This window comes from Camelus bactrianus, chromosome 2, assembly GCF_048773025.1.
Source record: "Camelus bactrianus isolate YW-2024 breed Bactrian camel chromosome 2, ASM4877302v1, whole genome shotgun sequence".
NCBI lineage: Eukaryota > Metazoa > Chordata > Mammalia > Artiodactyla > Camelidae > Camelus > Camelus bactrianus.
The window spans coordinates 27,198,941-27,215,855 of NC_133540.1; the positions used below are offsets into that span (position 1 = coordinate 27,198,941).

At 36.0% G+C, this 16,915-nt stretch overlaps 1 protein-coding gene across 7 annotated transcripts in view; it reads right to left on the reverse strand.

Moving 5' to 3' along the window:
• The window catches only part of ARFIP1 (ARF interacting protein 1), a 1,058,373-nt gene that overhangs the window by 22,214 nt on the left and 1,019,244 nt on the right, over nucleotides 1-16,915 (reverse strand). For all 7 annotated transcript variants that reach the window (XM_074377362.1, XM_010968509.3, XM_074377360.1 and 4 more), the window contains 2 exons: nucleotides 12,036-12,193; nucleotides 4,792-4,966 (listed from right to left, as the gene is read on the reverse strand). In XM_074377362.1, the coding sequence (XP_074233463.1) occupies nucleotides 4,792-4,966; nucleotides 12,036-12,193 (333 nt within the window). The remainder of the gene's footprint in view (nucleotides 1-4,791; nucleotides 4,967-12,035; nucleotides 12,194-16,915) is intronic.

Here is a 16,915-nt window from a genome sequence, read left to right on the forward strand (position 1 = left end):
AAACATGGGTTGCTCACATTGAGCTGCATATTTTACTCTAATTTTTTGCTGCTTCCTCCCACAAAAACAGTATACACTGCAGACAACAGAAGCATTTCAGAGAGCGTGTTTTGCCCTCACTAAATCAGAGTGAGGTAACCAGGAGTCACCCTTCTATCCCATTCTAGTTGACTCTCATTCACTTCCATCTCCTCCGTTCCCTGCTGTGTGCCTCTAATTCTGGGAAGAAATGTAAACAGGCAATGGCTAAGTGACGACCGCACATTTATCACCACTGCTAGGCATCATGACAGCTGTAACAGAAGGCACAGTACCTATTCTCACAAAGTCGACAAAGCACCAGAAGTTATCTATTTTATTACTCTTTACTAAAGTAGCCTATGTTTTGTTTTGCGCCTTGAAGGGAACAATAAAAGGTAAATAAACTGCCTTAAGTAAGAAAACAGCTCAAGTTACATTATTTAAAGGTCTAGAAAAGCAGAAATACTGATGAAAGGAGAAACATTAGAAGAGCCTAATTAACTGTGTCCTTACTGTTACGCAACTCAATGCTGTTTAGTAAACAAGGATGAGACTATCAGAGGGTTGTTTAAGTTAAAGGCAAACATAGTGTATGGGGTGGAGTGGGGAGGTTTGGGGGGTGAACAGAATAAGACTGCAAGCGGTAGAAGAATTCACATTTTCCATTAAGGGTACATGACAAATATGGATTTGTGCACACATCTCTCAGCATTAATGCATGTACATACACACACAAGTCTGCACACACATATTTTACACACCTATTCCCTTTGTTCTGCCGGAGAGAAGGCAGGCTAGACTAAGTATACATAAACACCTCAATTTTCTAAAATACAGCAAAGAATCCACTTCTCAATCCCTCTCAAAAATTTTTTCTTTAAATTCTAAAAATAAACAAAAATATTGTCATAATGTTTGGACAACAGAATGTATTACTATAGTCACAGGATGGTCTTCAGTCCTTTACTCAATGACTATTTGCTTTTACTTTTGCACTATTCTAGCTGTTTGATTTTCTGGCCTGTCATTTTAGAAAAGAAGTGTTGCTATGGGAGGACACTCCAAAAGCCAGGATATGAGAACCAAAAGAAAGCCCCCCCAACTCCTCTACACCTAGCAAAAACAACAAACAAACAAACAACAACAAAAACAACTGCAAAAACAGCTCTAGAAAAAAGCAGTAATCTTCAGGACATCATCAAATTACAAAATAGCACACTCACTTATCTGATGTTTCAGATAATTTAGGTTTTAAAAAATTCAATAAATGACATTTAAGAAATAGAAAGAGTATATTTTGTTAAGCTTCAAGTGCTAAGTAGATTCCCTGATAACTGTGTATAAAAGAATAGTAAGGGACAAATTCAGCTGTGGTTTAACAAAAGAAGAAGACCACCAGATCTGAGGCATTTTAAACTGTCAAGAAAGCAAACAGGGATGACAGGCAATTCCTAGGCCTGAAGGCTTGCTTTTTCCTTCCTTTGTTAGAGCTATTAAAAATAAAAGAAAAGGGTAAAAGTTGCTCAACAATAATAACAAAAAACAAAAGTTTTCTCATGGATCCAAGTCTTCACCCAAATTATAGTTGTTTATTGCTTAAAATAACAGAGACCAACATTATCTCTTTATAGTTTTAAGAAATTAAATAAAAAGATGAAAAGATCAGAGTTTCTTTATAAACTTTTAGACAAAGCTGATTAACGATTACTGAGTTGAAACTGAAACTCAGCTTGATGACAATTGTGGAAAACCCAAAACAAAGAGTATCTCTAGGCTCTCTAAGAACATAAAATCCATGAGAATAAAGGCAATTTTATTATTTTATTTTATAGTAAGAAAGGTCAAAAAGAAGAGAAGATGTGACAATAGCAACATTATTCCCAAAGTAATGACTTCTAAACCTCTACCTCTGGAACCCTGATCCTGTACATTCAAACTGCAAACCCACATCATAAACTTCCTACCAACTGTTTCCATGTGAATATCGCCTCATCATTTCAAACTAAATACTGGGTTAAATAAAACAAATTCCCAACCTTCATCCCTCATAACCTTCAAGCCAAACCAGCTTCCTATGTTGATTTCTCAATTGCTGTCATGCAGCCTTGAAACCACTGTTCTTTCCTTTTAGTGCTAATGCACTGATCCTAGTCCAGACTCTACTGCTCAAAGAGTGTTTTTAAGACATAATTTTCTATTGCTCCCAACTTTTAAAATTCTTCAATGCCAACAAGATAAAACTGAACGTGAGAGCCATTTGACAGACATTTACAATGTACAGAGATGAGCTGGCTCTTCATAAGCGTGCTCTCTTCTTCCTTCACTGCCCAGTGTGTCCTCTTTTTGCGGCCACAATTCAATCTTTACGTGATCAAGGGTCAATACCAACCAGCTTCCAACTACCTTTCTGATTCCCTCTTCCTTTAAAGCATTGAAGGTCATGTCCCACCGTGGCAGTCTACTTCTCCATCATACACGTATTATCCCTCTATTTTTACAAGCAGGCCATTCCCCCTGACGGCGCAGATTCTCCTTCCAATTCTTTTAGACCCATCTCGATCTCTCAGGGTTAGGCTGAAGCCCTCTTCCTTTCGCAGATCTTGAAGATTTCCCCGAATGGCCAAGCCCACACTACTTCTGAACTTGTCGCCTGTAATCTGGAACTCTGCACATTCATCTTTGGATTACTTGTTAACAAATGAACAGGCAAGTTGTACACGTCTTCTCCCCAACAGAATTACAATAAAAACACGATGACGTCCATAATCACTTAAAGCAGCTACCATTTTTATTAAGTTCTTATGCTGTTGTCAAGGTGCTTACTGGGAGCTTTACATATTATCACTACCACTCAAATCAACCTTGTAAAGTAGACATTACTATCTCCTTTGTTATCTGTAAGGAATCAGGCTCAAAGGGGTAAACAAGATTTCTCAAATTGGAGGAATTTTAAGAATTGGAATTTGTGCTGTCCAATACGATAGCCATTAGCCACATGTGGCTACTTAAATTTTAATTAAAATAACTTTAAATTTATTTAAATTTCAAGATAAAATAAAGGTTCACTGCACTAGCAACTTTTCAGGTGACCAAAGCCACGCTCGGCTAGTGGCTGCCAGCAGGGAAATGTGGCTACAGAGTAGCCCCATTACTGTAGACAGCTCTCCTGGACAGGGAGGCTTTAGCCATCCAGCACGTGCTAATGCCTCAGTACCACCACCGGTGTACCTGAAACAGCAGAGGCTTAATATATGTCTGCGTAATAGCTATTTGCTTATTGCTATGACCAGAGGATACTACAGATATTAAAATAGTATAATTTACTTCTCAACCTATGAAAATAAATAATACAATGTTAGACAAGGGATCACTAGAAGGAACATAAAAAGTTATCCTGAACAATGACAAAGGAGTAAGAAATGATTGTGAATTTTAAGCCTGAAATATTATGGCCAAAAAAACTATTTCCACTGTCAAATGATCAACGTATGTCTTCAGCAACTAGGTTAAGTTATTTTAGGTAGGAGAGCTGGCCAGGCAGACTGCTGAATGTACCTCAGACAATTCATCATCCTTACCACCGAGACAGTACTGATTCTGTAAAGCCAAATTATATGATTTAACATATCAAACAAATACAGTTCATGTCTTCTGTTCCATCTTTCTAATGCTGATTTCTGTTTGTACCAGCAAAATAGACACAAAGCAGTAGGGACACTGGTTAGGTTGAAAGCCACCAGGAGAAGGTGTGAAGATGATGACTTCTAGAAAATACCACCATTTCGGGTTTTTGTAACTCCGTTAAGACCATGAACTTTGTCTTCCTTCTCCTTCATCCCTTCACTCAGCAAGTGCCGGGCTCACAGTAGGAACCCCACAAAGATTTGTGAACAGGACATGGTACAGAAGACACTGTATTTTATTCATGTGCTCACCACAAGGTATGATTTATCCTCAATTTTCGGAGGAAAATACAAAAGTTTGGGGACTCTGCATCTTGTCCAAGCCCAAAAAGCTAGCAGGTGGTAGAAGTGGGTGTGGAACCTAGGTTTTCATATTCTTAATTCAGGATATTTTTGCAAAATACATAGTCCAACTTGCCTATCTATCTGACTACACTGCTCAACTCTAGAGCACAGCAGAGGACAACAAAGGTCAAGTTGGCCAAGTTAGGGTAGAGAAGAGAGGACACAATTCCTCTTCTTCCTGTCACCTCTGTTCCTCCTTCCTGTCCACACTGGAACTACAGCTGACTTCCAGATACAACACGGGGCTACTTCAGGCAGTAATGACCCTAGATTTAGACAGGCCCTATATCAGTTTTTGCAGTCCAATTCCCAGAGCTCAAATACTGATTTTGATGTTCCCAGGACCTAGGAGAACTTCTCCTGGGCACAAGAAAAGGAAGAGCCTAGCAATGTCACACACCTCTTCCCAGTGAGCGAAGAGCATTTCTACACAGAACAGATCAGGGAGACAGAGTTCCACCAGGTGAGAAGTGAAGAACAATAGTAAATACTACAGTACTGCATGATCTGCGGTTGGTTGAATCCCAGACAGGAACCCTAGATTCGGAGGACGGACTGTAAGTTACATGCGGATTTTCGACTACATGGAGGGTCAGTGCCCCTAACCTCTGAGTTGTTCAAGGGTCAACTCTATAACGAAAAACAGTTAACAGTAACAAAAAAGCTTTCTATTTATCTCTCTTTAGGGTGATTTTATTTTAAAGTCCACAGAAAGATCTCAAAAGGTGAAGAGTAAATTTACCTTATTTTCTTCTAGAAATTTCAACTTGACAGAAACATCATTGCGCATTTTATCGTATTTTTCCTTATGTGCTTGGAACAGATGTTGTGATTGCTCTATCTTTGGCAGAGTGTTTGCATCACGTGGTCCAAGATTCAGCTCTTCCAAATCGGTGCGATATGCATCATATTCAATTCTGGAAAGAAGAGAACAAGTGAAGCAAACTACAAAACCAGTGTGAAACATGTCCAGGAGGTGAGGGGAATGACATAATAGTCCCATATTATACACTACTATATGATAATTCTCATACATATTTTACACATTATGCTTTTAAAACCATGTATTTAATACAAAGAGCTATTAATATAAGCATGGGGGCGGGCAGGGGGAAGCTGCTTCTTAATCTTATTAATAGTTCCTCTCCAAATACAGTATAAATTGACAAGAAAAATTTCTAAAATTTAAAAACCAGTTAAAAAAAAAAGATGTTAAACCTAATGCTAGCAAGATCAAGGGTAGTGATTAATTCCCCGTGAGAACTGGTTAATACTGATAAGGCAAAAAGCAGGTGAGGACAGCAGACTTTAGAAGAACATACTTTAACTGTTAAAAGGGAGTTAACTGAGGGCCAGTGCTCCTTAAAGTCCAGTCTAGGCCAGCAATGCACACTAGAAAATGTAAGCCACATGTGCAACTTAAATTTTCTAGCAGTCATATTAAAATAATAAAAACTAATTTCACCTGTTTAAACAGCATATTTTATGGTACTCACTGTATCCAAAATATTATCACCGCAACATGTAATCAATGTAAAAAACTATTAATGAATCCTTTTACTTTTGCCAGGGCTGGAGGGGAGAGGTACTGAGTCTTTGAAATCCACTGCGGACTTTATGCTTCCATCACACCTCAATTCAGGCTGACCCCACTTCAAGTGCGCAACAGACACACGTGCCTAGTGGCTACTGTATGGGACTGTACACCTCCAGATGGATTTCCGTAACATTAGTATTTAGAATATGACAATGGCATCTATTATACAGCACTTGTCACCTTGTGTTCCCTGAGATGCCGCTTCCTAACATTCTCCCACCACTAACTGAAAGTTACCCCAGCACCATCATCCGTGGTCCCACAGCACCTCATAAAACCTCTGTCACAGCACTTGTGTAAGTATAATGCTACTTATTAGTGACTTATCCAGCAGTGTCAACTATTCAAGTACTCAACTAAGAGGCAAAGTGACCTCTAATTTAGTCAAAATCAGCATCACAAAGTTTATGCTCTAAAACTAAAGCTCTTTATTGAAATATCTATAGTACAATTCATGTCTCCTATTCTGGGAATTAATAAGTGGCATAAATATTGTATATTTGACCTGATAAAGAATACATCAGTCCCTCACACCGAGCCTAGTCTAGTCTTACCTGGTACTGAATTTAATAAACTTGACCTTTCAGGGCCAAAATCTTATCATTCATTCATTCACTGATACAATGATTCATTCAGCAAATATTAAGTGAGCACTTTCTATGTTTCAGGCACTGTGCAAGAAACTAAAGCTTTATCTGCTCATCTTCACAGCTCATCTTTGAGAAGCTTACTGTCTAGAGGGTGAGACTGTAGGCAACCACAACAAAGGGGATAATGGACACTGCCACGGGGAGGGCAGATAAGGAACAGCGGGAATCAAGAGGAAGAATGACTAAATCAGGTGTCTGAAAAGGCATCCCAGAATAGAATTGAAAACAATTAAAATTTAAAGGATGATAAGAGATTATGAGGTGGATCAGGACAGGGAAATTGGTAGACCATTCCAGGCAGAGATAGATTTGTAAGATACCATGACACATTTGGGAAGTAATTCAGTAATTTAAAACTTGAAGTTGGAACAAGACAAGGAATTAAAATCAGACAGGAAGGCAGGACTGAGATTAAGCAGGGCCTGACAGGCCATGCTACAAGGGATCAGATTTAATCCAGTAGGACACTTGAGGGAAAGCCGTCCGAGAACTCTGATGTAGAAAGTGACATGTTCTATTTGCTCAGGGTAGAAAGATCACTCCAGGGGTAATATAAAGCATGGAAGACAGACTGGAGTAGATTATGAAATTAGAAGCAAGGAAACCAATTAGAAGACTTTGAGCAAAAGAGAAATGAGTCACTGAATCAGGACAATGATAGTAGAGCTAAGGAGGAGGAGACGGTTACTAAAGATTTTGGAGGCAAGACTGACACAGTAATAACTAGTTAACTTCCACTGGCTCTATGGCTAAATTGCATGACCACTCTGCCCTTCACTGGCTTGAATGTCTTGAGCTAGTTATTTTCCCTCTTTCTGCTTAGTTTTTCACCTATAAATAGGAATAATAATCTCCACACACACAAAAATATATAAAGTACATAGGATACCTGCTAATAACTAATATCTTTGGGGTGCTTATTATTTTGGCCAAATTAGAAGAGGGATGGCCAGAAGCAAACATACTAAAAGCAATAAGAAATGAAAAAAATTAGAGCAAAAATGAACAGTAATGTGTAGTCATTTAACGTGAAGACGAATATCCTTCAATAGCCTCAGGGCATACTTTTAAATAACAGTGATTAAACACAGTCAAAGTTATAATACTGTCCTTATATCCCTTAATTTTTACATCTACTTTGTAGATGGTGTTAAAGTAAAACTTTCCATAAGAGCTTATCTAATAGGGCTCATTACCACCGGAAAGAGAAGTATATTAAGTTTTCAAAATACAACCCTTCACTTCAGGGTTGTCAGTCTGAACTGAGTCCATATCAATAAAGTTAGTGATAGTTGGTTACTTTACAGCTTATATAAAACCTCAAGAGAACAGGTGTCCACATCTGAAAAGTTTTAACCACAACCGACTCCCTTGTTGGTGCCACTCTGGAGAAGTGCTGAATGGGCTGTTTTACGATTTTCTATACACGAAGCACCAGAGGGCAAGGAAATACTTGTACAATGCATAATAGGGAGCATTAAAAGGCCACCCGGACATTTGCCTAAATCGCCACTTTCTGGGCTGATCAAATAGCCAACCCTTGCCCTAAAAGTCAATAAATTCTGGTTTTGACAGAAAAAAAATCAGCTACTGAGAAACCTTAATCTGGGATTTTTTTGAATGTCATCCCTCAGTGGGCAATGTTTTACAGTTACAACTAGTCCATGTCTCAGCTACTTCATAAACAGCACAGAAAATTCAATCACCAAGCTAAGCTCAATAAAATCATAACTGTAATTTCAATAAAACAGAATAAATTATGGGGTGAGGTTGGTTATTATTGTTGGATTTTAAAGTACACACAGTTGTCTAAAAGTTTCCTGACAACCAGCTACTGAGTACATATAGACTGGTTTATAATTTTGTTCAAAAGTTTCAAACAGATCAATTATATTGGATAAATTGAGATTTTGTAACACATTGTACATTGAGTGATTCCTCACTGCAATATGTGAAAATTATTTTTATAATTCGATGTGAAAATCTGAGATTAGTCTAGTTCAAGCTTGAGGCCTAACGATCAAAAGCAGAACATAGGGGGCCCATGGGTTTTCATTTTGGCTTTAAAACTGGTTCCTAGTGAGCAAACCATTTAACCTCTAGAGGCTTACTTTTCTCCTTTGCAGATTAAATATACAATGTTTTGTGTATGAACAGTCACATCTAATATATTTGCCCTTCTTTAACATGGGTTAATATTTTTAAAAGCGTGTAAGAAATGAAGGCTGAAGAGAAAGACATTATATGCTTCAAATGAAATATATTTTATATTTTAAAATATACTAAGCTGAAATATATTTCAGTTGCTAAAATAAGTGGACAAAGTAGAGAGACAAAAACTAGATTCACACAGTTCTTAACTGGGAAGTGGTAGGAGATACTTTTGGAACAAAAGAAGTTTCATCTTCAAAGACACAAATATTAAAATAATCTTAAAGACTAGAAAATACAAATGCTTAAAATGATTAGAGAGATCAAAGAAAGTATTCATTATGAACAAATTAGGATATTATGAATAAGGAATAAACAAATTTGGAAAAGAACCAAATAAAGTTTATAGAAATGAAAAATATACATAATAAATCCTTTGAAAAATATAGGCAATGCCCATGGAAGGATTTAAATAAAGACTGGAGAACCAATTACTGGGAATGTTACTGTATTCCTACTGAAGTATATCTTATTGAGAGATTGCTTCAAAGTTATTGAAGGAAACGATATTGATAGATTTCTTCTGTTTCTTTTTTGCCAACTTCTGATTTTAATATTATGTTAGTAAACACTTCCAACAATAAAGAAAAGTTAAAAACCGAGTCCAAAACCTAAATAAGGTACAAGCTCCATATCTCCTACCAGACAACCACAGCTATTTGTCTTGACCTTCCTTTCCAAGTCACCAAGAATCTCATATGTTAATGATACTAAACAGAAAATTATAAACACAGCATAGGACAGAAACATCTCTTCTTGTGCAGAAATCAAAAGTTAACTTTCCATAAAAAAGCAATCCCTTAAAATTGCATTAAAAATAAATAAAATACCTAGGAACAAACCTAACCAAGGAGATCAAAGACCTATCTACTGAGAACTATAAAACACTGATAAAGGAAGCTGAAGGTGATTCAAAGAAATTGAAAGATATCTCATGCTCTTGGACTAGAAGAATTACTGTTGTTAAAATGGCAATATTACCCAAAGCAATTTGCAGATTTAATGTGATCCCTATCAAATTACCAATGACATTTTCCACAGAACTAGAAGACGAAATCCTAAAATTTATATTGAATCGCAAAAGACCCAGAATTGCCAAAACAATCCTGAGGGGAAAAAAAAACACAAAGCTGGAGGGATAGCCGTCCCAGACTTTAGACAATACTGCAAAGCTACAGTAACCAAAACAGCATGGGGTTGGCACAAAAACAGACATATGGATCGATGGAACAGAACAGAGCCCAGAAATAAAGCCACACACCTACGGTCAATTAATCTTCAACAAAGGAGGCATGAATATACAATGGAGAAAGACAGTTGCTTTAGCAAGTGATGTCAGGAAAACTGGACAGCTGCACTTAAGAGCTGTGGCTCTTACATTACAGCACTCCCTCACAACACACACAAAAATAAACTCAAAATGGTTTAAAGATTTAAATATAAGACATGACATGATAAAACTCCTGAAAAAGAAAACAGGCAAAATATTCTACATAAATCGTAGCAGTATTTTCTTAGCTCAGTCTCCCAATGCAAAAGAAATAAAAGTAAAAATAAACAAATGGGACCTAATTAAATTTATAAGCTTTTGCACAGCAAAGAAAACCATAAACAAAACAAACAGACAACACACAGAATGGGAGGAAATATTTGCAAATGATGTAACCGACTAGGGATTAATTTCCAAAATATACAAACAGCTCATACAACTCAATATCAGAAAAACAAAAACAAAAACAAAAAAACAATCCAATCAAAAATGGGCAAAAGATCTAAACATACATTTCTCCAAAGAAGACATGGAGATGGCCAACAGATACATGAAAAGATACTTAACATTGATAATTATTGGAGAAATGCAAATCAAAACTACAATGAGGTGTTACCTCACAATTGTCAGAATGGCCATCATCAAAAAGTCTACAAATAATAAATGCTGGAGAGGGTGTGGAGAAAAGGGAATCCTGCTACTCTGTTGGTGGGAATGTAAACTGGTGCAGTCACTATGGAGAACAGTATGGAAGTTCCTTAAAAAAACTAAAAATAGAGTTACCAAGACCCAGCAATCTAATTTCTGGGCATTTATCTGGAAAACATGAAAACTTTAATTGGAAAAGATACATGCACCTCAATGTTCACAGCAGCACTATTTATAATAGCCAAGTCATGGAAGCAACCTAAGTGTCCACCAACAGATGAATGGATAAAGAACATGTGGTGTGTATATGTAGACAAATACATAACGGAATATTACTCAGCCACAAAAAAGAATGAGATATTGCTATCTGCAGTAACATGGATGGACTTAGAGATTATTACACAAGTGAAGTTAAGTCAAATAGAGAACGACAAATACTACACGATATCATTTATGTGTGGAATCTAAAAAATAATACAAATAAACTTATCTACAAAAAAGAAACAGAGTCACAGACATAGAAAACAAACTTACAGTTACCAAATGGGGATGTGGGGGGAGGGATAAATTAGGGGTATAACATTAACAAATACACACCGATATATATAAAATAGATAAACAACAAAGATTTATTATTATAGCACAGGGAATTATATTCAATATCTTCTAATAACCTATAATGGAAAAGAATCTGAAAAGGAATATATATGTATAACTGAATCACTTTGCTGTATACCTGAAACTAGCACAATACTGTAAATCAACTATGGTTCAATAGAAAGAAAAAACATTTTCAGGGGATTAGAGAGGGTGTGCGCAAAAAGACAAACTATAGAGAGAACACAGTAATAACTTTCTTCCTTGAATTGGAACTGTGTGTTTATAAGGTACAGAAATGTTTTTGTTTATAAGGTACAGAAATGTTTTGAACAACTACCACCAAAAAATTGTAAGACAATTAAAAACAAAAGTTAACTTTCCAAGTGGTTTGAACTTTTACTTGTAAAAGTACAGGTTAAGGATACGTATAGAAAGCATTAGGGCATATACAGAGGAGGCAGAAATGAGTTGCACATTCAAGAGAAACTGAAACTTGGAGTCTGGCTGTTGCGGAAGCAGCATAAGTGCTTCCATTGGGAAGCAGCAGTAATGAGGTTGACAAGGTAGGTTTAGGGCAGATTGGAGAGGGCATCTGGTACCTGCCTGGTAGAACACAAGGCCGTCTTCTTCCAAGGAAGCTGGAGCTGGGAGCTCTTCCATCTCCTTATTCTCTAGCGGGCAGGGTTTGGGTACATGACCAAGCTCAACCAGATACTCTCAAGGAAATGAAGGAAAGTATGCAGGAGCCTTTTGGAAATTATTATTTATGGGAGCTGTAGTAGCATCAAGTACCAGAGGTACCTGGCATCAGGATCCTAATTCGATTCTTCTGAAACATTATCTTGGCTTTGGTTCTTGCCTATTTCTAGAATCTCTTCTTCTGCCTTTCTGTTAGCTCTGTGGGCTATCCTATAACCTTCTAATACATTATTTTTCTGTCCATATCGGCCTCTTGTTTGCAATGTAAAACCATTTGTAAAACAGATAATATAGTAAAAATCTATACCTACCTGGCACTTTCATACTGTTTCACAGTCATTAAAGTATCTTCTATTGTTTTATTCACCAAAGTGTTCACACTGGCGATGAAAAAATTAATGGCTCCTAGAAGAGTCTCTCCATTTTTAGCCAGAAGCTTCTGGGTATCTGCGTTATAGCCAAATTCTTCCTAAAACAAAAGAAGTCACCTTAACTTATCCAGTTATAAATGAGTAAATGTGACTAAAAAAAACCTCAAACATATCCCTACTGGGAAAATACCTGATTTAGAAATCTAGCTACAGAAGTTTTTTCTTTCAATGTTTAAATAAATAAATAGGAATCTAAATCCCAACTAGCCATACAAGTACAGAAAAAGTCTAATAAACCAAAATTATCATCAGCTCAGATGCATAGCTAAAATCAAATAATCTTAAAAAGTTAAACTACTTTGTACTAGAAAGAATATTTTCATTTCTACGTTTTGTTTCTATTATACTGTAAGCACAGCTGCGAAGAAGAAAAATATAGCAGATTATTAATCAGAGAAACTTTAACTTTCACAACCAAATTAGGTAACAATCGGCTAAAACTTTCAGACATAAAATTGACTGCAAATTTTATGTTTTGACTGAATCTCCTCAAAGTATAAATATTAACAATACACATTTCTTTGTAAACTTAGTGACCAGTTGACTCCCAAGCTCAGATCCATCTAGACAAACAGCTCAGGAAAGATCACTCAACACCAGTTTTAGTTCATTCTCTGAACAAACTGAGTCTTGGCTTAGCAAAGATTACACGTGACTCCTTCACATATGGATGGCAGGGACTAACTCTAAATTTTCAGCAATGAAAGCTTTCTAGTCTAAGTTTGGTTAATTAACAGGTTATCAGGAACACATCTGACCAAATTAAAAAACTGCTCATATCTTATTGTAAGATATATCATTTAAGTTGAGAATTCTGAGTTTATTATATAATACTTTTAAAAATTTCAGCTGAAAACAATAATGCAATAATGTAATATTAAATTAACTAGAATCTTAGCAGATGCAAATTTCATGTTAGTGCTATAGCTATAATTAAATTTCTAGATAGAATATTCAATCATTAATAAATAGCAGGAAAATAAAATTATCTTTATTATTCTAAAAGCATTTCCCATTTAAGAGAGGTCTATGTAACTCTTAACTCATGTAAGTTTTGAACTCAGTCTTCAAAACTGTAGTTTTGCAAATATTGGCAGATAAGGATTATATAAAACAACTATCAATAAATGTATGTAAAAACTAAAATGAAAGGCAGAATAGCTGAAGTTTTTTGGCACCATTTTTGCAAGCTAAGTTACAATACAGAAGACTAAATAAATGTTACTACAAACAGAATACAAGAGAAAATATTTTTTACAAATTTTAGAAAAAATTCACACAACATATTATAACTATTCTTACTGTCTTCGATATTCATTAAGAGGTAAAAAGCAAAATAAAAAAAATTACCAAATAAGAGGAATAAAACTATAAACACTGAATTGGATATAAATATCATAATTATTAAAAACAAAAACCTTTACTACTCACTGTATCATAAAGTATGTATCATTGCATCATACCCCTGGTAACACTGTTCATTTCTAAAAGTTCTCAATATCCACAATTCCACATTACTAACTTTGAAAATGCCATGAGTTCTAATTTAGCCACAGGGAGAGCTATACAACCTAGGAAGCTTTGCTTTTACTAACAACAAATAAACAAAAAAACTAGAGTGTAGTAAGGTGAAATCACAGCAGACTGAAATGTTATGTAGCAGAATTTGGAATTCTATATTTACAGAGAAGGAAAACAGGCTTAAATTCAAAGCAGACAGGAGGAGTAAACGGATACTTGTTTCATGAACGTAAATCCCACCCTGTGAAGAAAATATGTATAAACCTTAAGATTTTACTGTGTAATTTGAAACCTTAACTGGATAGAATAAAAAAGCTTTTTTAAAGTAAGGTACAAGAGACATGGTAGTAAAAGATATAAAATAATTAAGAGACATGTACATGCATTATAAACACACACATAAATAATTAAATATGCTTTCTTGGCAATGAAAATAAAATAAAGCATGACTCCTAAACTTCATTTAGTTGATAAGTGATTTCAGCATTCTCAACTGGACGGGGTATTTTACACATCACTGTAATAGTCAAAGGGTACACACATCAAGAACAGGGCTGCAGTTCCTATCTGTCACTGAAGAAGAAAATAATCCCTTGATCTAAAAATCTACTTGCTTTGTACTTAGAGAATGAAGTTTCACAATATTTGAATTTTTTCCTCTTACATTATTTACAACATTTACTAGATGTAAATGACCACCACTTTCCATTCAATTTCTACATTAGGACCAAATAATAGAAGCATCTGATTGGATCTAAAACATCACGTTTTAATAACGTATTACTACCTAAATAGTAACAGATGAGTTATTTTAAACAAATACACAGAGCAATAAAAAACTAGAATCACAAGTACTAAGACAGTAATATGGATTGTGGAAACTTTCCTAACCTCAATGTAGGTGTTACCCTCTAAACTGAGAAAATATAATTTAATGAGATACTGTGGTATAACAGAACTAGGAGTTAGAAGGCACGTGATAAAATGGCAAAAGTCTAGTTTGGGAATTCAGTCCTTTTGGGAATTCATATCTTCATTCTGCCACTGGCTGGATTTGTGTCTTTCATGAATAACTCAAATTCTTTGGGTCTCAATTTCCTTACTAATAAAATGAAGATAATTCCCTTATAAGCCTGTAGGACGTGTAATGAGATAACCTGTATAAAGTTCTGAGAGATGAGAAGCATTTATTAAAGGATTATTTCCTATCCCCTTCAGGAGATTTGACATTTTTATGTTTGGATACTGGTTGTTCCTCTAGAAAATGAAGAAATTAACCTCATCTTTAAAATCTTCCTCAGCCCCCAAAGGCCACAATCTCAACAACAGCTATCATAACCATCACAATTTATTCAGTGCTGCTATGTGCCAGGCCCTGGGCCATGCATTTTCCAGGAATCTCAGTTACTATGGCACCGGGTGGAAGGAAGGGGACACCAGCTCTTCACTACTGTACTCTGTAAGCTTTCCCTCAGAAAGAACCAAAAGGCAAAGAAGGGAGTGACTCTGGCAGGTGTGGTTGATCCTGATTACTGAGGGGAAACTGGACAGCTACTCCACAATGGTGGTAAGGAAGGTATGCCTGGAATACAGGCGATCCTTTAGGGCGTCTCTTAGCACTACCATGCCCTGTGACTAATGTCAATGGAAAACTACAACAATCCATTTCAGGAAGGACTACTAATGGCCTGGACCTTTCAGGAATGAAGGTTTGGGTTGCCCAACCAGGCAAAGAACCGTCACAGGCTGAGGTGCTACCTGAGGGCAAATGCAACATGGAATGGGTAATGGAAGAAGTTACAACCATGTGACCATTCGTAGAAATGAGGACTATAATTCTCATAAGCATTGCTTCCTTACTTTGTCATGAATGTCTGTATGTGTATAAGTGAATATCTTTGTTTTCTTTCCTTATCACCTTATCATATAAGATACATCAACTAACTTTATATCATAGTATTTAACTACTGTTAACTTTATATCATCGTATTTAAGGTTCAGAAGATAAAGGGAAAAAGTGACCCTCACTCAAGGACTTCGTATCTTCTTCTGGGGAAAGGGTTAGTGTATGTTTAATAATACACAGGATATAGTTGTATCATGTTAGGTGGAAGTACGACTTTATTCTCTTGATTTGGAGATCAAGTGTGGTTTAAAGAGATGTGTATTAAGTGCTGGTAAGCTGACAAAGGGTAGACTGTGATAGTGAATTTTATGAGCCAACTTGATTTGACAATGGTGTCCAGTTGTTTGGTCAAACTTTAGTCCAGATGTTGCTATGAAGGTACAGATTTTGTTGATGTGATTAACATTAACATTTATATTGATAAACATTGTAGATGTGATTTCAAGTTGACTTCAAGGAGATTATCCTCCATAGTGTGAGTGGGCCTCATCCAATCAGCTGAAGGCCTTAAGAGCAAAAGACTGATTGAGGTTTACCGAAGAAGGAATTGTTTTAAAATTGTAATACAGAAATCCTGTCTGAGTTTCTAGCCTGCTGGTCTATCCTACAGATTTCAGACTTGCCAATCCCTAGAATAGTGAGAGCCAATTCCTTAAAATAAACCTCAAAATGTGTGTGTGTGTGTATGTGTGAGTGTGCGTGTATTAGGTACATATCTCGTATTGATTCTATTTCTGTGGAAAACCCTGACTGATACAAAACATCCATCCTATAACTATTGATTTCAGATTTCAAATTCATCTCCAATAGGTACTAGTTTACCATTATTTTTACACTTACAAACAGCAATTAGAATATCGAATCCAATGAATTTTAAAAAATTTCTATATTATCCATTTCCTTGAAATCATTTTTGTATACACACTTACTCTCAGTATCTGTTCACTAACAAACATACAAAGTACATTTTGGTGCATAAATATCATAAAAGAAGAATATATCATGTCTTTTTAGCAAAATAGGATGGTCCAGATGCATTTCTGTCAAAAAATGTTACATGTTGGGGTCATTCCTGTTGAACAACTAACTAGATGAAAACATTTGTGATGGTTTATGTGTCAACTTGGCTGGGCCACAGTGTCCAGATATCTGGTCAAACATTATTCTGAATGTTTCTGTGAGAGTGTTTTTGTAGATGAGACTTATATTTTGATCAGTGTATAATCTGTAGAGCAGACTGCCCTCCACAATGTGAGTGGGTCTCCTACAATCAGTTGAAGACCTTAATAGAACAAAGTCTGACATCTCCTGGGCTAGAAGGAATTCTGCTAGC